The sequence below is a fragment of the Tachysurus fulvidraco genome, chromosome 15, assembly GCF_022655615.1.
Source record: "Tachysurus fulvidraco isolate hzauxx_2018 chromosome 15, HZAU_PFXX_2.0, whole genome shotgun sequence".
NCBI lineage: Eukaryota > Metazoa > Chordata > Actinopteri > Siluriformes > Bagridae > Tachysurus > Tachysurus fulvidraco.
In genome coordinates this window covers 4193530-4218314 of record NC_062532.1, presented here as the reverse complement: position 1 = coordinate 4218314, position 24785 = coordinate 4193530, and the positions used below count along the sequence as shown (strand labels likewise).

Here is a 24785-nt window from a genome sequence, read left to right as displayed (position 1 = left end):
AAAAATGAAGCTAATATGGAGAAGCCAGGTGCTGCTAATAAAATGCCATTGAATAATTGATCACTAGCAAATGTGACTTATAATATCTCTATACTGTAAAAACTGAAGTTTTGTCAGTTTCCTTTTCTGGAGCATTCAGGTGTGTGTTAAAATAACAGCAAGAATGAAGGACGTCAGCAGTTATCTTAGAGAATCTGTCCATCAATCTGGAAAGTGTTATAAGGTCATTTTTAAAGAATTTGAATTACTATAGAATTCAATACTGTGTACTTTCTATTTAACATGACATCATTACATCACACAGACAAGTGTTTTATAACTCGTATAACACGCTTATTAGCATGAACTACTTATCATTCGTACTGTAAATACACACAGTTCAAAAAGGAAAAACTACAATCATTCTTTATGATCATGATGTTTATAAAATACTGTAGGTGAGTTTATAAACCCACACATCCTCCATCAGATGAATCTCCTCCTCATGATTTAAATACATTTCAGATACATTCTCCTCCCATCATCAGCAGATAAACAAATCCAAGTGTCAGAGCTGGATCTCACTCTATTTATATGATGTGATGGTGTCTGTTAAACTTTGGAGAACAGAGAAGACTCCAGTCCAAACAACACACACCATGTTCTCTACATCTCTACTGCTCCTGCTGGCAGCTGCTTCTTGTGAGTGCTTTATCAAATTCATTCATTTACTAGATGAAGAATAAAGGTGCAGCATATATTGTGTGAGATATCACCATGTGTTTTCCTCCACAGATGTGCATGGTGAGGAACTGACTCAGCCTGCTTCCATGACAGTCCAGCCAGGCCAGAGTCTCTCCATCCAGTGCAAGGTTTCATATTCAGTCACGAGCTATCATACAGCTTGGATTCGACAACCTGCAGGAAAAGCTCTGGAGTGGATTGGATACATCAGCAGTGGTGGGGGTACAGGTTACAGTGAGAAACTGAAAAATAAGTTCAGCATCTCCAGAGACACTTCTACTAACACAATAACAATTGGAGGACAGAACATGCAGACTGAAGACACAGCTGTGTATTACTGCGCTCGTCTCACACAGTGAGACAGAATAGTGGATTCCTCTTACAAAAACCTTATGAGACATGTTACAGACATCCTCTCAGTGTAACTAATAAATCATCTCAGTCACACTTTCACTTTCTTCCACTGGAATGAAGTCAGAATCGTTTGCAGCATTTTAAAACACAGTCACACAAAGTCATTTTTAAATATAAAAAAGAAAACATTATTGAAAGAGTCTTCATTCTGAACCATTATTAATCCCTTCATTTTACAGGATTTTGAACCAGCAGTTGGAATCAGTGTTTAATGAGTGGATTCAGGAATAATACAGCATGTTTCCAGCAGTGTGTTGTGTTTAACACACAGTCTGTTCTCATAGTCTGAGCTTCAATAACTGAAACAACTGAAGGAGGCAGCAGAGCTCAACAAATAAAGTGACTCATTCAGTATCAGTCATTATCAGACAAATATCTACATTTTCTCTTCTTTTTCACTCTTTCCATAATGTGTGATTAGTTATTTGGGTTGTTAAACACAGGTTGGACAAATAAAAACACTATAATTTATGTAACTACATCCTCCTGTGGTTGTGAGGTTTCTCAGTAACATGACAAGATGTATTTTATAATGCTGTTATAATGTAAGGTTCTAAATTATACAGAATGATAAATGAATAGAAATAAAGTTTCCTGTTCTAAATGAATAAAAAATTCTGTAAGTTTTCTTGTTATAGATTCACCCAAAAACACCTGATAGTGTATAAACTTACTCATTAACACTTGCCTTAAAATTCTTATTGGTTCAAACATAAACTCAAGCTGCAGTGATAGAAATCTCAAAAAAATAAAAGGTTCTAAACATTATTACAGTAATACAAATACTTTTTTACTGAAAAGTTTACTCAACCTTTGGTCTTTATCTGTATCCTGTATATTTAAACTGCACCCACATTAGAAATGTTTGAACATTATGCTGTTCTTTAAGCTTTAAGGCCTGTGATGGTCGCTCTTTCTTTATTCACACAGGATCTAAGCAACATGTTGAGGATCAAAGGACTGACAGTGTGTCATAAATATGAGAACATGTTCTCCTGGGATTTACATTAAAGTCATAAACACTAACTTATGAAGCTAAGATATTACAGCTCCATTATATCATCTCATTAAACCAGACTGCATCATCCACACTGTTTCATCAACTACATCATTAGAAACTAATATTTTGTGATCGTGTTGTTTTAACATTTGTAGGAAATGCCTCATGTCTTCTGAAAGCCTAAACACTGTCATGCAAATCAAACCCCTTCATAAATGATTAGAGGTGTTCTCAGGAGAAGTGAGGATCTGGGTTCAGGTTCAGATCAAACCATGTTCTCTACACTTCTACTCTTGCTGTTAACAGCTACATCTGGTAAGTGTGTGGAGAATTTTGGAAAGATGCAGATCATTGTGTACATTTTCCTGTTTTATAGAATGCTCCTGAATAATGGCATGAATGTTGTTCACAGGTATTAAATGTATTGAACTGGTTCAGCCTGCAGTCATACTGGTTAAGCCTGGAGAATCATTTTCAGTCCCCTGTAAGATCACTGGATACTCAGCCACTAGTCAATGTACTAACTGGATACGACAATCAGGACAAAAACTGGAATTGATCGGCTGGTACTGCAGCTCCAGTGATACTGGCAGTGATACTTTTTCTATTACATGAAATAAAGGATCGTTTATCTAATTATTATCATTTTCATGGATTATGGTAGAGATACAGATTAATTTGAGGGAACTGGAAATAGATAGTTTTTCAATCTGACCATCACAGGAAGCGTTAATTACATCACAACATGTTCATATCATTATTAATAATAACAAACAGCTGAATTATTTCCCACATTAAATTGATATGGAGATGAAACTGGGTGTGAGTGTGATTAACAGCTGCAGAGCTGCACTCAACACAGCCTCTCTGTAATGTTTATGCAAATCTGCATCTCCTCTTGTAATATTAGCAGCGTTCTGATCTAGAGAGGAAACACTTCTCATTAGTCTTCCTTCAACACAAACATGTTTGCTTCAGCTCCACTGCTGCTGCTGGCTCTCGCCCCCTGTGAGTGTTTGGATTGAAGCTTTATTATTTCATCCGATCCTTTCAGTTCGACATGTCCACCTTTTCTTTTTCTCTTTTTACAGATGTGTTCTGTGCTACTGAGCTCATCCAGCCAGACTCACTGCTTATAAAGCCAGGAGAGACTTTAACCATCACCTGTAAAGTGTCTGGAGCTTCTATCACTGATAGCAGCAGCCACTTTGGAACAGCTTGGATTCGACAACCTGCAGGAAAAGCTTTAGAATGGATCAACAACATTTATTATAGTGGGAGTATTGATAAGAAAGATTCACTTAAAGACAAGTTTGTGGTCTCTCGAGACACTTCCAGTAACTCTGTGACCTTACGGGGACAGAACATGCAGACTGAAGACACAGCTGTGTATTACTGCGCTCGTGTAACACACAGTGACACGACAAGCTGCAGTGCTGCACAAAAACCTCATCACAATTCACTTCTTTAATTAAATAACAACTACATTTTACTGAGTAACTAATCCCCATATTACAAATATTTCAGCATAGACACCAACACTAGCATTAATAAAATAAATAAATAAAAATTTACTTAGGAATAATAGTCTCTTTTTTAACCAGTTGAAATGAAATGTGTCTGCAAAAGACATTTATTATAAAGAACAACATCCATTCACACTCAGCACTCAGGCTTTAACTCTTCATCCCGAATGAACAAAAACCATCCAAAAACTCCTCAATCTATATCTGATAATTAATAAGAATCCCATGCAATTAAATGTGAAATATGAACAGTGTATAATTTGATCATGAATTTCTGGTAATGTACATATTAAATGAAAAAGAAACACAAAGTGTTTTATCATCTCATCAAATGATTTTTATTAATGGATCATCAGAAAACCAGGATTAGCTAAAAAATGACAACCTCATGAAAGACTGGACACGTTTGTGTTGTTCAGTGATAATCAGTGATCAGAAAACTTTATGTTCTTCTGGATGTTCCAGTGATCCACAGTGATGGACTAAAAAGACATGAGATCTAATGAGTAAAGAGCAGTGATGAAGCTGACAGCATGAAACACACCCGGAGTTTTACAGGAAGCTTTTTCTCCTCTCGTCTGTTCCTCTGTGGATGTTTTTATATCTCTAGTGGGTGTGTCATGCAAACCAAATCCTGTGTTTGAACCATTTATGCTGAAACATTCAGCCCAACAACATAGCAGCAGTTTGTGTTCATTTACAGCAGCAGGAATCATTTTAATTCTTTGAGATGGGACTAGGCAGAGTTTTGTGTTACTTTACTCTAGCAATCTTCATTCAATGTTAGTATTATTTATTACATCATTTAAAAAAACATTTAAAATTATTTTTTAATGTTAATTCCTACCTTTGAATATTCTTCTATTGCAGATTCCTACAGTCAGACACTGATCGAGTCTGATCCAGTGATCATCAAACCTGATCAGTCTCATAAACTGACCTGCACAGCCTCTGGATTAGACATTAGTAGCTACCGGATGGCTTGGAATAGACAGGCACCTGGGAAAGGACTGGAATTTGTTGCAAGCATCTACAGTAGTAACATATATTACTCCAGTACTGTTCAGGGCCGCTTCACCATCGATGAACAGCATGAGGACAGAAGACACGGCAGTTTATTACTGCGCCCGTGACACACAGTGATACTTCCCCTTAGACATCAGTACATAAACACAGACTTACTATAGACACATGACAAACCCCACATTTACAGATTCATTGAGGTGAAAGAAACAAAATGTTTACAGTGTCTCTGACTTACATGTTACCACTTGCTGACTTTTATTGGACTGTTCTGAACATTGTCTGGACATTTACACTGTTGAAAGATTATTAATTCACTTCTCAACATATCTGCAGTCATGTGAATACAAAAGTGCACCCTCTTGAATTTTGGGTTTAACTATCAAGACATAATAAAAATTAACAGGTCTTTAGCAGGTCTACAAATGAGGTAATAAAACCTCAGATGAACAAGAACACATGATATATAACATGTCCTTATTTATTTAACATAAATGAAACTAATATGGAGAAGCCATGTGTGAAAAAATAAGTAAACCCTCACTGCTTCCACAAGAATAAAGATTCTTGTATAACACGCTTATTAGCAGGAACTACAGTACTTATCATTTGTAAGAAAAACTCCAGTCATTCTTTATGTTCATGGTGGCAGTAAATGCTGTAAATCACAATATTAGATCAAATATAGCATGAATATTGTGAGAAAACATGTTCACAACTCCAAAGGGAACAAGTTGAGTTCATAAACCCACACATCCTCCTTTAAATACATTTCAGATACATTCTCCTCCCATCATCAGCAGATAAACAAATCCAAGTGTCAGAGCTGGATCTCACTCTATTTATATGATGTGATGGTGTCTGTTAAACTTTGGAGAACAGAGAAGACTCCAGTCCAAACAACACACACCATGTTCTCTACATCTCTACTGCTCCTGCTGGCAGCTGCTTCTTGTGAGTGCTTTATCAAATTCATTCATTTACTAGATGAAGAATAAAGGTGCAGCATATATTGTGTGAGATATCACCATGTGTTTTCCTCCACAGATGTGCATGGTGAGGAACTGACTCAGCCTGCTTCCATGACAGTCCAGCCAGGCCAGAGTCTCTCCATCCAGTGCAAGGTTTCATATTCAGTTACGAGCTATGGTACAGCTTGGATTCGACAACCTGCAGGAAAAGCTCTGGAGTGGATTGGATACATCTATACTGGTGGGAGTACAGCTTACAGTGAGAAACTGAAAAATAAGTTCAGCATCTCCAGAGACACTTCTACTAACACAATAACAATTGGAGGACAGAACATGCAGACTGAAGACACAGCTGTGTATTACTGCGCTCGTTACACACAGTGAGACAGAATAGTGGATTCCTCTTACAAAAACCTTATGAGACATGTTACAGACATCCTCTCAGTGTAACTAATAAATCATCTCAGTAACACTTTCACTTTCTTCCACTGGAATGAAGTCAGAATCGTTTGCAGCATTTTAAAATACAGTCACACAAAGTCATTTTTAAATAAAAAAGAATTATTATAACATTATTGAAAGAGTCTTCATTCTGAACCATTATTAATCCCTTCATTTTTACAGGATTTTAACCAGCAGTTGGAATCAGTGTTTAATGAGTGGATTCAGGAATAATACAGCATGTTTCCAGCAGTGTGTTGTGTTTAACACACAGTCTGTTCTCATAGTCTGAGGTTCAATAACTGAAACAACTGAAGGAGGCAGCAGAGCTCAACAAATAAAGTGAAAAAAAGTGAATCCACAAACTGCATTCTGTATGAGACTCATTCAGTATCAGTCATTATCAGACAAATATCTACATTTTCTCTTCTTTTTCACTCTTTCCATAATGTGTGATTAGTTATTTGGGTTGTTAAACACAGGTTGGACAAATAAAAACACTATAATTTATGTAACTACATCCTCCTGTGGTTGTGAGGTTTCTCAGTAACATGACACGATGTATTTTATAATGCTGTTATAATGTAAGGTTCTAAATTAAACAGAATGATAAATGAATAGAAATAAAGTTTGCTGTGTTTTCTTATTATAAATTCACCTGAAAACACCTGAAAGTGTATAAATTTACTCAATAACACCTGCCTTAAGCTTCTTATTGGTTCAAACATGAACTCAAGCTGCAGTGATAGATATCTCTAAAAAATACAGACATGTTTAAAAGATGAGGAAGTTTTCTCATTTATATTTATGTATATAAGAATCCATCCCATTTTGACCCTAAGATAAGGAGTGTCTCTATGCAAATGTCCTTCTCTGTTATATATTTAAGCAACAAAGACCAAGAGCTTTTACTTCTTCTGCTCCAACACACACCATGATCTCTACATCCCTACTGCTGCTGCTGCTGGCAGCCGTACACTGTAAGTGTTTTTACATTTGACATGTAATACAGTTTTGGTTCCTTAAAACTTTTTGCTTTTACATCATTAAAATAACTTTTCTTTAACAGGTGTTCACAGTGTTGAGCTGATCCAGACCGGATCCACAGTATTAACTCCTGGTCAGTCACTGACTCTGACCTGTAAAGTGTCTGGATATTCATTAACTGATAACAACTACTGTACACACTGGATACGACAACCTGCAGGAAAAACTCTGGAATGGATCGGATGTATATGTGGTGATGGTAACACTTACTACAGTGAGAAACTGAAAAGCAGGTTTCAGGTATCCAGAGACACGTCCAGCAGCACAGTGACATTAACAGGACAGAACATGCAGACTGAAGACACAGCTGTGTATTACTGCGCTCGTGAACCACAGTGAGACGAATAAACAACATCCCTGTACAAAAACTCCTCATTCAATGTGACACAATAACAGGACAAAAGACACAACACACTATCCGAGTCTAAATAAAAAACAATAATCCAACAAATGATCACAAAAAGTTTCAAGCTAGTTATTTGATTAAATTATTAGTGTTTACTTAAACCCATAATATTATCTCTAACATTGCTGCACCTCATAAAGACAATTATAATCATATCACTATCCTTAACTTTATAGACCTTTGTGGCTTTGACTAATAACAATCACAACACAAATGAGAATTTGTTTGAACATATACGAGAAAGTGTGAAAGATGTATTTTAGTGTGAGTGTAACAAAAATATATATATCCCACAAATTATCCCAAAACATTTCAAGCTAGTTATTTGTTTATGTTAATATTGTTGATTTAAATCCATATTACTTGACTTGACGATTATTATATCTCTAAAGACTATTATGATCAGATCACTTACCTGAACTTTATATACTGTAGAGTCTTTGTCTAATAATAATCACATCAACAAATTTGAATTTGTGTAAACATGTGAGAAATTGTGGATCAGACAAGAAGCCTGAAAAGCTCTAGAATGGATTGGGGTTATCTGGTATGATGCCAGTAAAACAATATACACAAACACATTGAGGGACATTTGGAAATAACCAGACACAACTCCTAAAACCATGGTGTATCTGCAGCTGACTGGTTTTAGTGTCCAGGATTCTGCTGTTTATTACTGTGCTAGAAACCTCAGTGGTACAAACATGTTAATCAATTGTCCAAAATCCCAGATGTGGTCAAAGAGAAAAGGATATTCAATATACAGCACATTTTCACAAGATCTGCAGGTGGCGCTACAGCTTAACAAATATACTGTAACATTGTAGGTTTCATTAAAGTACAACATATTCTCATATCCTCAGTCAGATCTAGATACTCCACAATTTCTATGTAATTCTGTGACACAATGAACACTGAGACTGTCTCTTATAGTCATATTCTTACAGAGGAACCAAAAGGGAAATAAATAACATTTACAGAAAAATGTCTGACTTTAATTAGTGATTATTGAATACATACATTTCACAAAAGTTCCATAACATTAACTGTAACATTAAACGTAAATAGAGTTCACCATATTCTTCTTTAATTAATAAATAAATTGTCACCGTTCACAGACTGCTGCTGTATAAGAGGAAAAGTGATCACAGTAATCAGTGCCATTGATTATTAGAAAATAATTATCTTCAGGTTTGTAGCAGTAACTTCATGAATTAAATATCTCAACTTTAACTGTGAAGATCTCCTGTAAGATACACGGCTTTGTTATGACTGAGTACAACATGCACTGGATCAGACAGAAACCAGGGAAAGCTCTGGAATGGGTTGGATATGTGAACTCCGTAGTCTAACTGTACCTCTGTACTGTAAGTTTGGCTTTAACAGCTTCAGCCATGTTCATATTCACCTTCTCATAACAGAAAGCAGGAAATTTCCAGACATGAGAATAATTTCTGTGTTAATGTAATTCTCTAGAGTGCAGCCTACACATGACTGATAACGACAAAGGATCGTTTATCTAATTATCATTTTCACTCATTGACACTCAACACAGCCTCTCTGTAATGTTTATGCAAATCTGCATCTCCTCTTGTAATATTAGCAGCGTTCTGATCTAGAGAGGAAACACTTCTCATTAGTCTTCCTTCAACACAAACATGTTTGCTTCAGCTCCACTGCTGCTGCTGGCTCTCGCCCCCTGTGAGTGTTTGCATTGAAGCTTTATTATTTCATCTGATCCTTTCAGTTCGACATGTCCACCTTTTCTTTTTCTCTTTTTACAGATGTGTTCTGTGCTACTGAGCTCATCCAGCCAGACTCACTGCTTATAAAGCCAGGAGAGACTTTAACCATCACCTGTAAAGTGTCTGGAGCTTCTATCACTGATAGCAGCAGCCACTTTGGAACAGCTTGGATTCGACAACCTGCAGGAAAAGCTTTAGAATGGATCAACACCATTTATTATGATGAAGATATTTATAAGAAAGATTCACTTAAAGACAAGTTTGTGGTCTCTCGAGACACTTCCAGTAACTCTGTGACCTTACGGGGACAGAACATGCAGACTGAAGACACAGCTGTGTATTACTGCGCTCGTCATCCACACAGTGACACAACAAGCTGCAGTGCTGCACAAAAACCTCATCACAATTCAATTCTTTAATTAAATAACAACTACATTTTACTGAGTAACTAATCCCCATATTACAAATATTTCAGCATAGACACCAACACTGGCATTAATAAAATAAATAAATAACGTTTGTTACGTTAACTTTACAATCTATACAAAAAATTAATACAAATCCCATGAAATTAAATGTGATATGTGAACATTGTATAATTTGATCAAGAATTTTTGGTAATGCACAAATTAACAGGAAAAAAACAAACACAAAGTTTTTTGATTATCTCACCAAATTATTTTTATTAATTGATCATTGGAAAACCAGAATTAGCTAAAACATAGAAACTTTAAAAATTTCACGTTTTAAATTATCATTGAAACGAATATTGATTTCCCAATTAACTAATTAATTAAAACAAATGATTTACTATGTTACTGCTGATACTGTATCTGACTGTTTTAAAACTTTCTTATAAAAATGTTCAGTTTCTGAATTCCTTTTTTTTTTTCCAGCAGGAACATATAATATTTTGCATATGCACCTGTAGGGGGCAGCAGCTGCTTGTTTTTGAGAAGGATTCATGAAACTATGAAATCTTACAGCTGAAGTGTGTTTATGCAAATTCACCCTGTTATTAAAAAAAGCCTCTTGCAGTTTGAAGTTTGTGTCACACGACTGAATCAAAGAGCATGATGATGGGGCTGAGGGTCACTCAGTACTACATCTTTGTTATAATGTTAACCAAAGGTACCTGAGACTTCTGTACTGTTTATTTCTTCCCTCAGAATATCTTGACTGTGTTGATGATGATCTTTGTTATGTTTTATCTGCTAGGTGTCAGCAGTGATGAGATCAGACTGGACCAGTCTCCTGCTGTGGTAAAGAGACCTGGAGAAACTGTGAAGATCTCCTGTAAGATACACGGCTTTGATATGACTGAGTACTACATACACTGGATCAGACAGAAACCAGGGAAAGCTCTGGAATGGATTGGCAGGATGGATACAGGCAGTAATGCAGCAACATACTATATTCAGAGTCTGTGAAGAACCAGCTCACTTTAACAGAAGACGTCTCAGCAAGCACACAGTACTTAGAGGCCAAAAGTCTGAGGACAGAGGACACTGCGGTTTATTACTGCGCCTGAAGTTCTACCGTGACTGAAGCTGAGGAAGCAGCTGTACTAAAACCAGACACACATTGTAACTGAACTAACTGAAGTTGCTTAACTTATAATTGTAACACCGATAAACACGGTTTGATTCTATTTATTGCTCCAATTATCTATAAATATACCTGAATATAACCCTAAAATGGGCGTGGCCTGAACTAATTATCAGGAATGAAAATCTAGATAAACCCTGTTTCTATGCTCCTGGAAACACTTGAAAAAGCCACAGGTAGAAATGGCAGCTCTGTCAGCATGCTGTGTGACATCCCATTCCCAATACACACTAATACACACATCACAGTCTGAATACACATTGTAATACACACATCACAGTCACAATACACACTGTAATACACACATCACAGTCTGAATACACATTGTAATACACACATCACAGTCTGACTACACACTGTAATACACACATCACATCACAATCACAATACACACTGTAATACACACACCACAGTCTGACTACACATTGTAATACACACATCACAGTCACATTGACTGTGAATACACACTGTAATACACACATCACAGTCTGACTACACATTGTAATACACACATCACAGTCTGACTACACATTGTATTACACACATCACAGTCTGACTACACATTGTAATACACACATCACAGTCTGACTACACACTGTAATACACACATCACAATCACAATACACACTGTAATACACACATCACAGTCACAATACACACTGTAATACACACATCCCAGTCCCAATATACACTGTATTACACAGATCACAGTCACAATACACACTGCAACACACAACCCAGTCTTCCATCCCAGTCATCCCAGTCCCAATTTAACTCATTGGATGGATGATTGATTTTTTTGGATTCTGCAAAAGTGATTCATATTTAACAACAATATTCTGTGTATTTTAGGAATTCTACAGTTTGACTCACTTACATTTTTATGCATTTATGTGTATCACAGTGCAAATAAAATTCAAACCCAAGCAGCAGGAGTGTTAGGGAGCGTTAACTAATACTACAAACAGAACAGTTAGTGACCTGACAATGTGAAACTTACAGAAATAGTTTTCTCCTCTCGTCTGTTCCTCTGTGGATGTTTTTATATCTCTAGTGGGTGTGTCATGCAAACCAAATCCTGTGTTTGAACCATTTATGCTGAATCATTCAGCCCAACAACATAGCAGCAGTGTGTGTTCATTTACAGCAGCAGGAATCATTTTAATTCTTTGAGATGGGACTGTAATGACCGAGACAACACCTGAGACGTGTACTTTACAAAGAGGTTTACTGCATACTCTACTTAGCAACACTACATGCTTTCTGTTCCAATAACACAACAGCAAACAACGTTATTTCTTAAAGAGGCAGTACAACACTACATCCCTCCCTTTGTTTTAAAAGAAAAATGTCAAAACATGACAACAATAACAAGTTATCCTAGACATGTTTGTTATTGATAAGACTTGAGAGAACTGGGAATGCATTTTCTCGAAATTATGTTAGCTTAAATACTCAATAGAATTATAGTACATTCAGCATTATAAACACATTACCTAACCTTGACTAGAAAAATTAGAACATATTAACTTTCTTTTTAATGTTATAACTGTTCCTCATAGTGCTTTAATCTTAGTTCATCAAGTGTTCCATCCATTAGCTTTCGAGGCCTTTTCCTATTCTTTCTTTTGGGATAACGTCGTTCTCGTTGCTCAGGATTTTCGGGAACATTTGGAGGTCTTCTTTGTTCTTGAGGTCTGTCTCCATAATCGAATTCATCCATTTCATCACCAGAAACATCACAGAGTGGTACATGTACTCTTTGTTTCAGGGGTTTAAAGTGTGAGGTGTTTCTTGTAATGATGTGTTGTCATCTCTGTGCTGTTATCATTGTGCCTTTTGTTTTTATCACTGTGTATGGTTTGGGTTATATGGTGTTTTGAGTTTTCCATTCGTCTTTTCACAAATGAGTACAGATGGCAAGGGCTTCCCTCTCTGTCTGTGAGCATCGTTGTTCAACTGGGGTTAATGCTCTACTAGCATAAGCGACAACGTAGGTGTGATCTGTGGTTCTAGTATGCCTCGTAGACCAACGGGACTAGCATCGACAATGACGTTGGTTTCTCTGTCAGGATGGAAGTAACTCATTACAGGAGCATTCACCAGGTTGTGTTTGAGTGTTTTCAGTGCATCTCTTTGTTCTTTTCCCCATATCCACTTTGAGTCTTTCTTGAGAGGTTGAGTTGTTGATGAATAGTTAGGAATGAATCTCACACTGTAGTTGGCCATACCTAGTAAACTTCTCATCTCACTTTGGTTTAGTGGGGATGGCATGTCTGTGATCGCCTCAATTTTTTTGTGGTCTGGCGAGATACTTTTGTTGGAAAAGAGGTATCCGAAAAACTCAAGGGACGTTTTGTGAAATTCAAATTTGCTTTTGTTGATCGTCAGATTGTTTTCATGTAGCCGTTGGAAGACTGCTTCGAGGGATCTGTTGTATGCGTCAGCTGTGGTACCATATACCAGAATGTCATCACTGAATTTTGAACTCCAGGGAAGCCTTGTAGGACCTGTTGGATGGTGTTTTGGAAGACCAGCAGCTGATGATATACCAAAAATGAGTCTTGTGTATCTTCTTAACCCAACATGTGTGGAAAATGTTGTGATGTATCTGGATTCAGGTGCCAATTCGAGTTGGTGATATCCTGAATTGAGATCCAGTTTGGAGAACATTACCATGCCGTTTAGGTCATGAATAATGTCATCAACGGTTGGTGAAATGTGTCTCTCTCTCTCAATACAGCTTGATTTGGTAGTCTCATGTCAACACAAATTCGTATTTTCTCAGGGTTTTTTGGCTTTGGCATCGCAACAATAGGTGAAACCCAAGGTGTTGGACCCTCTACCTTTTCTATGATTCCTTCATCTTCCAGAAGTTGCAGTTCCTTCTCGACTTTCTTTCGAACATGGAAAGGAATTCTGCGATGTGGTTGAGCAATAGGTTTGACTGTGTCGTCAATGTATAGCTTGACTTGAACATTTTTCAGCTTTCCTATGCCATTTGTGATGTTTGGGTACTTTGACAAGAGCTGGTCAGCGACAGAAGTTGTAGGTTGAATTATGTCTGTAGAAAGAACAATTTGAATGAGTCCAAGTTCAGTAGCCGTTTTGAGACTGAGCAGAGACCCATGATCTCCTTCAACTACATAGAATGTTGCCTCAGTGGTTTTTCCATGTGCTGAGATGTTTGTAGTTAGCTTTCCTAGTAGTGGAAGTGGTTGTTGTTTACCATATGGCAGTATTTTCTTGTTGGTTGGTTGTAGTTTTGTTGACATTTTGATTTTGTCATGTGCGTTTTTGTCTAGCAGGTTGACTGTAGCACCTGTGTCTATTAATATATCTAGAGGTTGTTGGGCTATACAGACTTTTGTCATTGGTTGTTTGATATTTGTATGTTCTTGTGTGACATATTCATGGTCTGTGCTTGAAGTTGTATCTGGCTCCAGTGTTTTTGTCGGTGGGCTGTTTTCACTTAGCTTTACTGCTCTCACCTTCTGCGAGATGTCCTGTCTTTGTCGTGGCTGTGTGTATCTTTCGTTGTCCCGCTCCATCCGTGGTCTGCTGAAACAACAACGAGCAAAGTGATTTGGTTTACCACATAGTTTGCATGACGCTCCTTTAGCTGGGCATGTTAACTGTCCTCCAGGATGCGGGAAAGGGCCACCACAGTTCCTGCATGTGGTTTTCTCTGTGTTATTTTCTGTTGGTGGTTTGTATGTGCTCTCTTACTGAGGTTTGTTTTTGGTATAGCTGCAACACTTTCGAAGGTATTAGCCTGTGTGCCATTTTCAATTCCAGCCACCTGCTGCTCTGAAGTTTCAAATGCTCTGGCAAAGTCTAGCAATTGTTTTAATGTGAGATTATTATCCCTCAATGCTCTTCTTCACAATCGAGATGATGTGCATGTGAGTATGATCTGAGATTTTATTTACATACTTTCTGTTCCTATAACACAACAGCAATTGATACCGGGAACGTTAATTCTTAAAGAGGCAGTACAACACTAGAGCGACTAGGCAGAGTTTTGAGTTACTTTACTCTAGTAATCTTCATTCAATGTTAGTATTATTATTTATTTCCTATAGAGAAATGACTTAACAATTTTCTACTTTTTTTGTTTTTGTTTTTTACTTTAACAGCTATCTTTGTGTGTACTTGTAGATTCCTGCAGTCAGACACTGATCGAGTCTGATCCAGTGATCATCAAACCTGATCAGTCTCATAAACTGACCTGCACAGCATCTGGATTAGACATTAGAAGCCATTACTTGGCTTGGATCATACAGGCACCTGGAAAAGGACTGGAATGGCTAGCAAGCATCTACAGTGGTAGTAGTAACATATATCACTTCAGTGCTGTTAAGGGCCGCTTCTCCAGAGACAACAGTAAGATGCAGGTGTATCTGCAGATAAACAGCATGAAGACAGAAGACACTGCAATTTATTACTGTGCCCGTGACACACAGTGATACTTCCCCATAGACATCAGTACAAAAACACAGACTTACTACAGACACATGACAAACCCACATTTTCACAGTGTGACAGAGTGAGAAATATGGAAACAGTTTAAAATCAGAGGATGAAAGTCATTTACATACTAAATCTAACTTACAGATTCAGTGTTAAATAAATACAAACTAATTTAAACACCAAGGAACATTTTTCACTGTGATTATTGACACCTGTAGAAGACCAACATAACAATATGCAAATGAATATGTAAAATGTTCCCCTTACAGCTACATATAGAGAAATATCAGCCACGGTCACTGTGGGCTCTGGAGAGTTTAGCACTGCTTTTAGTTATACGATGTTCCTTCCAGTTCTGCTGCTGCTGGCAGCTTCATCCTGTGAGTTTCACTTCACTAATGATCTCAGAGCTGCTAGTAAATTCCTGCAGTTATAACCTACTGTACATAGATTTTTGACTGGAATTGTGACATGTCTTTTTTTCAGATGTGGAATGTGCAGTAGAGCTCACTCAGGACACCTCAGTGATGTTAAAGCCTGGAGATTCTTTAATCCTCAGCTGTAAAGTATCCGGTTACTCAGTTACTGATAACAGCTATGCCACAGCTTGGATTCGACATCCTGCAGGGAAATCTCTGGAATGGATAAATTACATTTGGGGGGGTGGAAGCACGTATCATAAAGAGTCTCTAAAAAGCAAGTTCAGTATTTCTAAAGATGCCTCCAGCAGCACGGTGACACTGAGAGGACAGAACATGCAGACTGAAGACACAGCTGTGTATTACTGCGCTCGTAATGCACACAGTGACACAACAAGCTGCAGTGCTGCACAAAAACCTCATCACAATTCACTTCTATAATTAAATAACTACATTTTACTGAGTAACTAATCCCTACATTCCAAACACTTTATACATTATTTAAAAACTTCTCAAACAATTAGGAATACAATGAATTATAAATTGTTTGTGAACATTTAATTAGAAGATAAACTATCTGCAGTGTTTGATATGATGAAGATTTCTTTTGGAAGGAGTCTCCAGTGTCAGAGCGAGATCAGGGTTAAAGCTGTGACTTTATTTTCAGCATGAGAAAGTCTTCAGGACAGAAAAGTTTGTACTTTTTCCTCAGTATCAAGATAAGTGTTGAGGGAAGGGCTGTTTCTAGCTGTAATAATGAACATGATAACAGGAAACTTGTTTTTCTGGCCCTAACACAAGATTAAGCATAACTATGAATAAATAATGAAAGAAAAGAATTGTAAATGGTGCTGAATAAATGACTTCATGTTGTGATGATAACAGAAACTCTGCTTTGATTCATTGTTGATTATTTTTCTGTAACAAAACCTCCCCAAGTGTTTTATTCCTTACTTTCTGTCACTGAGCTTTACTCCTTCTCAATACAGGAGCAGGAGAAAGCCGTCTGTGTGAAATAAACCATCACCACGTAAACATTCCTACATTTAGGTTTCCTAATGTGTTCCTTAGATGAGTGAGGTGTCTTCTAAAAATGATTCGATTTGGTTCCCTTTCTGATAGAGAAACATTCTGTTGTAGAGATTTACATAGTACCTTATCATCCACTCATCTATCCAGTGAGCAGCGTGTGGTTGTGGGTTGAACACCTCCATAGTGGTCATGGACGCTCCCTATTCAAATAGAGTGGTGTATAAACAGCATGTTCTTGGCTGCTCTAGTTTCCAGTGAGCTCTGTGAGAGATAACACTCCCATACACTTTAAATCTGACTGAAGCAGAACTCAGAGAAGGATGATTTTAGGACAGTGTATTTTATTGCTACTCATTTCATGTATGTTTATGTTTTTTATGTGAAGATTATTAGCAGTATAATCAGTATAAGATAACATTACTGAGTTCTATTCTTCTCTTCCAGATTCTTATGGACAGTCCCTGACTTCCTCTGATTCTGTGGTGAAGAGACCTGGACAGTCGGTCACTCTGTCCTGTACTGTCTCCGGATTCTCAATGGGCAGCTACTATATGCACTGGATCCGTCAGAAACCAGGACAAGGACTTGAGTGGATCGGGCTCATTGATGGTGGCACTGGCACTGCATTCGCTCAGTCTCTACAGGGCCAATTCTCCATCAGTAAAGACACCAATAAAAACATGCTGTACCTAGAAGTGAAGAGTCTGAAAGCTGAAGACACGGCAGTTTATTACTGTGCACGAGAGTCACACTGACACAACAGACTCCAGAGCTGTACAAAAACTTACATAAGCACGTCATCGTGAGCTGTAAATATTCCCTCAGCAGGAAGCTGCACCCCAGAGACCTTTATTATAAACATCATCTATTCACACTCAGCACTCAGGTCTTCCTCTTTATTCCAATATCTTCTAGCAGTTATTATTAATATTAATAATTACCCACGATATGTATCACATTAACATTATGACGTCTTTACGTATTTGACTGAAGGTAAATAAGCTCTAGGACAATGATTGTGATGACTAGTTGGGACTATATACTGTACTATTCATGCTTTTATTCCTCCTGATTGTGATGCCAGCTGCAGGAACACTACAGGTCGATGGTTCACTTCCTGAATTTAGACACACAGAGTCTGTTCAGCAGCACAGAATCTGATGAGAGATCAAACTGAAATGTAGATGTTTACTGCAGCATCACTACTACAAACTCCTGGAATTAAAAATCACCTGTAGGGGGCAGCAGCTGCTTGTTTTCAAGAAGGATTCATGAAACTATGAAATCTAACAGCTGAAGTGTGTTTTTGCAGGGCTGCCAACTCACGCATTCAGCGTGAGAATCACGCAATTGACCCAAATCTCACGCACTCACGCCACACCCCAGCAGTAATAAGGAAAGCGCATGATCTCGCAAAGCAACACGCAGAGAGACAAGACAGACAGTGTAGTGAGTTTTTTGTTACAATTGTGAGGGAAATACACAATTTATTCCCATATTCCCATATTATTCCCATAATTCCCATATTATTGACCCGGGAATCTCTAATCTGTGAATATGCGGCCAACTTTACTTAAGTCCAGTATAGGCTAGTAACTAATAGGCCAATGCTGTTATATAGTTTATATAGAATTAAGTTAGCATTAGCAGAGTTGTTAGTTTTGCATCACTGAGCAGTTATTTTACATAAATTTATTATTAAAAACAGTACAAAAGCATTTCCAGATGACAAATATCTGGACCTGCCTAGTAGTTAATGTTAAATATTGTTTTCTAAGAACAGAATGTCAAGTCAATGACATCCAAATCAATGATTAAGGCTGCAAAATCAGCCACCTTTGACAATCAGTATATACTTAATACACTTCTGCTAATGCAAGGATTTTGTGTTTGTATTTTTTTCCACACCAAACCAAGCCCCTCCATAAGCCCCTCGCCCATAGCCAAAGCCCCGCCCCCAGAATCTCACTCTAAGCTGAACTCAAAAGTGTGCAGCGCTGGTTTATGCAAAATCACCTTGTTATAATAGAAAAACATTCTCTTCATCACCCAAGTTTCAGATTCAGACATGTTCATATTCAGGTTCTTTAATACAACACCAATCTATTCCAAAGTGTTTGTGCAGCTTGCTGAAGTGGATGTCGGTGTAACTCACAATTTAAGTTTACATTATAATTATAATTGTCTGTGTGTTTATGTGCCTCTAGATGTCAGTCTTTGTAAAGAAACTCTCTCACTTTAAACATTCTAATCGTTCTCCAGCTTCATTTAACTCACCAGACAGATATTTGATTATTGTGATTCTGCAAAACTGCTTCAGATTTAACTACAATAATCTGTGTATTTTAGAAATCTTAGAAGTTATCGTTTAGATCAATTATAGCATTAACATTGTGAGAATATTAATATTGTAAGATGTTTACAACTTCAAAGACAGCGTTCCAAATAAAAAAATCTTGTTGAAAGTTGAGTTTATAAACCCACACATTCTCCATCAGATGAATCTCCTCCTCATGATTTAAATACATTTCAGATACATTCTCCTCCCATCATCAGCAGATAAACAAATCCAAGTGTCAGAGCTGGATCTCACTCTATTTATATGATGTGATGGTGTCTGTTAAACTTTGGAGAACAGAGAAGACTCCAGTCCAAACAACACACACCATGTTCTCTACATCTCTACTGCTCCTGCTGGCAGCTGCTTCTTGTGAGTGCTTTATCAAATTCATTCATTTACTAGATGAAGAATAAAGGTGCAGCATATATTGTTTGAGATATCACCATGTGTTTTCCTCCACAGATGTGCATGGTGAGGAACTGACTCAGCCTGCTTCCATGACAGTCCAGCCAGGCCAGGCCGGAGTGGATTGGACGCATCTGGAGTGATGGGGGTACAGCTTACAGTGAGAAACTGAAAAATAAGTTCAGCATCTCCAGAGACACTTCTACTAACACAATAACAATTGGAGGACAGAACATGCAGACTGAAGACACAGCTGTGTATTACTGCGCTCGTTACACACAGTGAGACAGAATAGTGGATTCCTCTTACAAAAACCTTATGTTACAGACATCCTCTCAGTGTAACTAATAAATCATCTCAGTCACACTTTCACTTTCTTCCACTGGAATGAAGTCAGAATCGTTTGCAGCATTTTAAAACACAGTCACACAAAGTCATTTTTAAATAAAAAAGAAAACATTATTGAAAAAGTCTTCATCCTGAACCATTATTAATCCCTTCATTTTACAGGATTTTTAACCAGCAGTTGGAATCAGTGTTTAATGAGTGGATTCAGGAATAATACAGCATGTTTCCAGCAGTGTGTTGTGTTTAACACACAGTCTGTTCTCATAGTCTGAGCTTCAATAACTGAAACAACTGAAGGAGGCAGCAGAGCTCAACAAATAAAGTGAAAAAAAGTGAATCCACAAACTGCATTCTGTATGAGACTCATTCAGTATCAGTCATTATCAGACAAATATCTACATTTTCTCTTCTTTTTCACTCTTTCCATAATGTGTGATTAGTTATTTGGGTTGTTAAACACAGGTTGGACAAATATATAATTTATATAACTACATCCTCCTGTGGTTGTGAGATTTCTCAGTAACATGACAAGATGTATTTTATAATGCTGTTATAATGTAAGGTTATAAATTAAACAGAATGATAAATGAATATTATGAATATTCACTTTATGTCTTATTATGGGTTTAAGTAAACACTAATAATTTAATCAAATAACTAGCTTGAAACTTTGTGATCATAAAGACAATTATAATCATATCACTATCCTTAACTTTATAGACCTTTGTGGCTTTGACTAATAAAAATCACAACACAAATGAGAATTTGTTTGAACATATATGAGAAAGTGTGAAAGATGTATTTTAGTGTGAGTGTAACAAAAATATATATATCTCACAAATTATCCCAAAACATTTCAAGCTAGTTATTTGTTTATGTTAATATTGTTGATTTAAATCCATATTACTTGACTTGACCTGACGATTATTATATCTCTAAAGACTATTATGATCACATCACTTTCCTGAACTTTATATACTGTAGAGTCTTTGTCTAATAATAATCACATCAACAAATTTGTATTTGTGTAAACGTGTGAGAAATTGTGTACCAGACAAGAAGCCTGAAAAGCTCTAGAATGGATTGGGGTTATCTGGTATGATGCCAGTAAAACAATATACACAAACACATTGAGGGACATTTGGAAATAACCAGACACAACTCCTAAAACCATGGTGTATCTGCAGCTGACTGGTTTTAGTGTCCAGGATTCTGCTGTTTATTACTGTGCTAGAAACCATAGTGGTACAAACATGTTAATCAATTGTCCAAAATCCCAGATGTGGTCAAAGAGAAAAGGATATTCAATATAGAGTCCATTTTCACAAGATCTGCAGGTGGCGCTACAGCTTAACAAATATACTGTAACATTGTAGGTTTCATTAAAGTACAACATATTCTCATATCCTCAGTCACAACTAGATACTCCATAATTTCTATGTATTTCTGTGACACAATGAACACTAAGACTGTCTCTTATAGTCATATTCTTACAGAGGAACCAAAAGGAAATAAATAACATTTACAGAAAAATGTCTGACTTTAATTAGTGATTATTGAACACATACATTTCAAAAAAGTTCCATAACATTAACTGTAACATTAAACGTAAATAGAGTTCACCATATTCTTCTTTAATAAATAAATAAATAGTCACCGTTCACAGACTGCTGCTGTATAAGAGGGAAAGTGATCACAGTAATCAGTGCCATTGATTATTAGAAAATAATTATCTTCAGGTTTGTAGCAGTAACTTCATGAATTAAATATCTCAACTTTAACTGTGAAGATCTCCTGTAAGATACACGGCTTTGTTATGACTGAGTACAACATGCACTGGATCAGACAGAAACCAGGGAAAGCTCTGGAATGGGTTGGATATGTGAACTCCGTAGTCTAACTACAAGGAGGAGAAGTGAGGATCTGGGTTCAGGTTCAGATCAAACCATGTTCTCTACACTTCTACTCTTGCTGTTAACAGCTACATCTGGTAAGTGTGTGTGGAGAATTTTGGAAAGATGCAGATCATTGTGTACATTTTCCTGTTTGATAGAATGCACCTGAATAATGGCATGATTGTTGTTCACAGGTATTAAATGTATTGAACTGGTTCAGCCTGCAGTCATGCTGGTTAAGCCTGTTTCGGGTCGCCGTGCCGTCCACAGCACGGAAGACAAAATGACCACTAGGGGATGAGCCAGAAACAGTTCGTTGTAGCCAGCTTCGTTGTAGCGTTTAAGCATTAAATCCTCTAAATACACGGTTAAACTTATTTTTCTAGTAAAGCTTAGACTCTCAAGATTTTTTAAGCCCACACACAAAGCATAATATGATTTATAGCCGTCATACTATTTGAAACAAAATCGGTGGTGAACTGAACTAGGCGGCGCTAGACCAGTTGTCCCTTACCTTTAGACGCTTCCCTTTCTTCACTGGGGTAATATTTTCCAAAACAAATGGTTCACAAAAATCCCCAAAGGTCCAAGGAACTGGAATCTGTAAGCCTTTTAATCCAAAACGCTTTGGTCGCCTCGCAAATATTCCGTTTGTGACCGAAAACTGGAAACAGAAGTGCGCCACCATCCGTTGTTTCGGCTCTAACTTCTCATTGGAGGTTTCAAAAATGACACTGTTGCGTCAGATTTGTAGTCCAGGGCCTAACGAATCAAACAAGCCCTCACTTGAGCCAATCGGCGCTTGTATTGCAGAGATAGACGGCTGAGAAGCCAATGATGTCTCTCCATTCTGTGTGGGAACCCTCCCTTTGACTGACAATTGCTCCTTCCAATAGCAATGAAATGGGCCGGGACCTTTACAGCTCTTTAGCCAATAAGGAGACGATTCCAACGGTATGCAACATGCCACGTCTCCGAGGCCTCAGGCTGCGCAAAAAAAGTTGCGCAAAGGATTTATTGCGCTATTCTCGACTTTTTCACACTCCCACAGCTCAGGGTGTCAGATTACAGGTCTTTTTTCACAGCAGACTTCTAGACAGAGAGGCTCTGTTTGTTTTAGGCCTTTTAAACTGAGCATGCAGTATTTTAATTCAAAGTTATACAGTAAACAAGTAAACAAGCAAAACATGACCGGACGGACATGTCCGTAGAAAAATATTTTTATTGAAGCCATTTTTGAGTCTTTTGACTTGTTTTTTTTTTTTGGTGAAAGCCAAGACATGTGGCTCTGACCTTCAGTTGTTATTTGGTTCCTAACATGTTCCAGAGAAATAAGATTAATCAGTTTATCAGGTAAACAACTCAGGCGGAAATGAAAACCTTCCATTCTAGCCTCTGTACCTTTGTGGCAGTAAGGCCTAGAATCAATCTGACACTTGTATCTGAAACTAGAGAATCTTTCCAATGAGACCGGGCTCACCCCTGTGTGTTAAAGTATGTGGGAGCTGTACCACGTTTTGTTGGGTAGGTCATGTAGGCGAAAAACCTGCAATAGGGGGCGAGAGCCACCAAGGAACATTTTTCACTGTGATTATTGACACCTGTAGAAGACCAGCATAACAATATGTAAATGAATATGTAAAATGTTCCCCTTACAGCTACATATAGAGAAATATCAGCCACGGTCACTGTGGGCTCTGGAGAGTTTAGCACTGCTTTTAGTTATACGATGTTCCTTCCAGTTCTGCTGCTGCTGGCAGCTTCATCCTGTGAGTTTCACTTCACTAATGATCTCAGAGCTGCTAGTAAATTCCTGCAGTTATAACCTACTGTACATAGATTTTTGACTGGAATTGTGACATGTCTTTTTTTCAGATGTGGAATGTGCAGTAGAGCTCACTCAGGACACCTCAGTGATGTTAAAGCCTGGAGATTCTTTAATCCTCAGCTGTAAAGTATCCGGTTACTCAGTTACTGATGGCAGCTACGCCACAGCTTGGATTCGACATCCTGCAGGGAAAACTCTGGAATGGATAAACCACATTTGGGGGGATGGAGTTATAGGTAATAAAGAGTCTCTAAAAAGCAAGTTCAGTATTTCTAAAGATGCCTCCAGCAGCACGGTGACACTGAGAGGACAGAACATGCAGACTGAAGACACAGCTGTGTATTACTGCGCTCGTGTAACACACAGTGACACAACAAGCTGCAGTGCTGAATTTAGAAACACAGAGTCTGTCGAGGCTACAAACTCCTGGAATTAAAAATCACCTGTAGGGGGCAGCAGCTGCTTGTTTTCAAGAAGGATTCATGAAACTATGAAATCTAACAGCTGAAGTGTGTTTATGCAAATTCACCCTGTTATAATACAAAAACATCCTCTTGCTCATCCAAAGTTCAGATTCAGACATGTTCATATTCCGGTTCTTTAAATGACTCTGTAAATAAACTGCAGCTCATTTTCTCCGTCTGCGTCTGCAGGTTTTATGTGTTCTGGAGTCCAGAAGAGAACAAATGTCTGTGCTCTTATTAATAGAGAACAAAACTACTGGAATTAGAGGTGTAAGGATATATATACTGTAACTAATCATATAATCATTCAGTATCACGAGACAATAATCAGGGTAATGTATTCAGTCACTCGGTCATCATTAGGAAGTGTTTTATTGGGTCAGAGTGCAGGCTCCAGAGTCCATCCCAGTCCTTATTCACCTAAATCTTCTTTAGGATTTAAAAACACCTGATCTAGAATCTTCTCACCTCTTTCTCTCTGGATTCGTCAGATAAAGCCTCTAGAGGGTTTCAGCCTATAGCAGAATGAACGTCATGTTCGGTTACACTGTTTGTTTATAATGTTCAGTGTAGTTCAGGAAAGTGTTAATTACATCACAACACATTCATATCATTATTAATAATAATAAACAGCTGAATTATTTTCCACATTAAATTGATATGGAGATGAAACGGG

General features: G+C 37.5%; 1 protein-coding gene, 1 pseudogene and 5 gene segments (V, D, J or C); all 7 read left to right on the top strand.

Moving 5' to 3' along the window:
* The first annotated feature begins 2237 nt into the window (after nt 1-2237).
* On the top strand, nt 2238-3618 carry LOC125138849. The gene is made up of 5 exons (XM_047801125.1): nt 2238-2452; nt 2550-2729; nt 2861-2865; nt 3085-3145; nt 3229-3618. Exons 1-5 carry the CDS (start codon nt 2353-2355, stop codon nt 3606-3608), a joined length of 726 nt encoding a protein of 241 aa, XP_047657081.1. The 5' UTR covers nt 2238-2352; the 3' UTR covers nt 3609-3618.
* Nucleotides 3619-7032: 3414 nt separating this feature from the next.
* LOC125138818 lies at nt 7033-7469 on the top strand (the record flags this gene model as incomplete). The annotated part of the segment is given in 2 exon segments: nt 7033-7078; nt 7168-7469. Coding segments are annotated over 2 exon segments (348 nt in total), but the record flags the coding sequence as incomplete, so codon positions are not given.
* A 1626-nt stretch (nt 7470-9095) lies between these two features.
* On the top strand, nt 9096-10359 carry LOC125138848. The segment is given in 3 exon segments: nt 9096-9252; nt 9336-9702; nt 10335-10359. Coding segments are annotated over 3 exon segments (435 nt in total).
* Nucleotides 10308-10955, top strand: LOC125138789 (annotated as a pseudogene).
* Nucleotides 10956-15678: 4723 nt separating this feature from the next.
* On the top strand, nt 15679-16252 carry LOC125138770. The segment is given in 2 exon segments: nt 15679-15757; nt 15864-16252. Coding segments are annotated over 2 exon segments (414 nt in total).
* Nucleotides 16253-17136: 884 nt separating this feature from the next.
* On the top strand, nt 17137-18235 carry LOC113646134. The segment is given in 2 exon segments: nt 17137-17188; nt 17273-18235. Coding segments are annotated over 2 exon segments (351 nt in total).
* A 5272-nt stretch (nt 18236-23507) lies between these two features.
* LOC125138788 lies at nt 23508-24021 on the top strand (the record flags this gene model as incomplete). The annotated part of the segment is given in 2 exon segments: nt 23508-23586; nt 23693-24021. Coding segments are annotated over 2 exon segments (369 nt in total), but the record flags the coding sequence as incomplete, so codon positions are not given.
* Between the last annotated feature and the right edge of the window lie 764 nt (nt 24022-24785).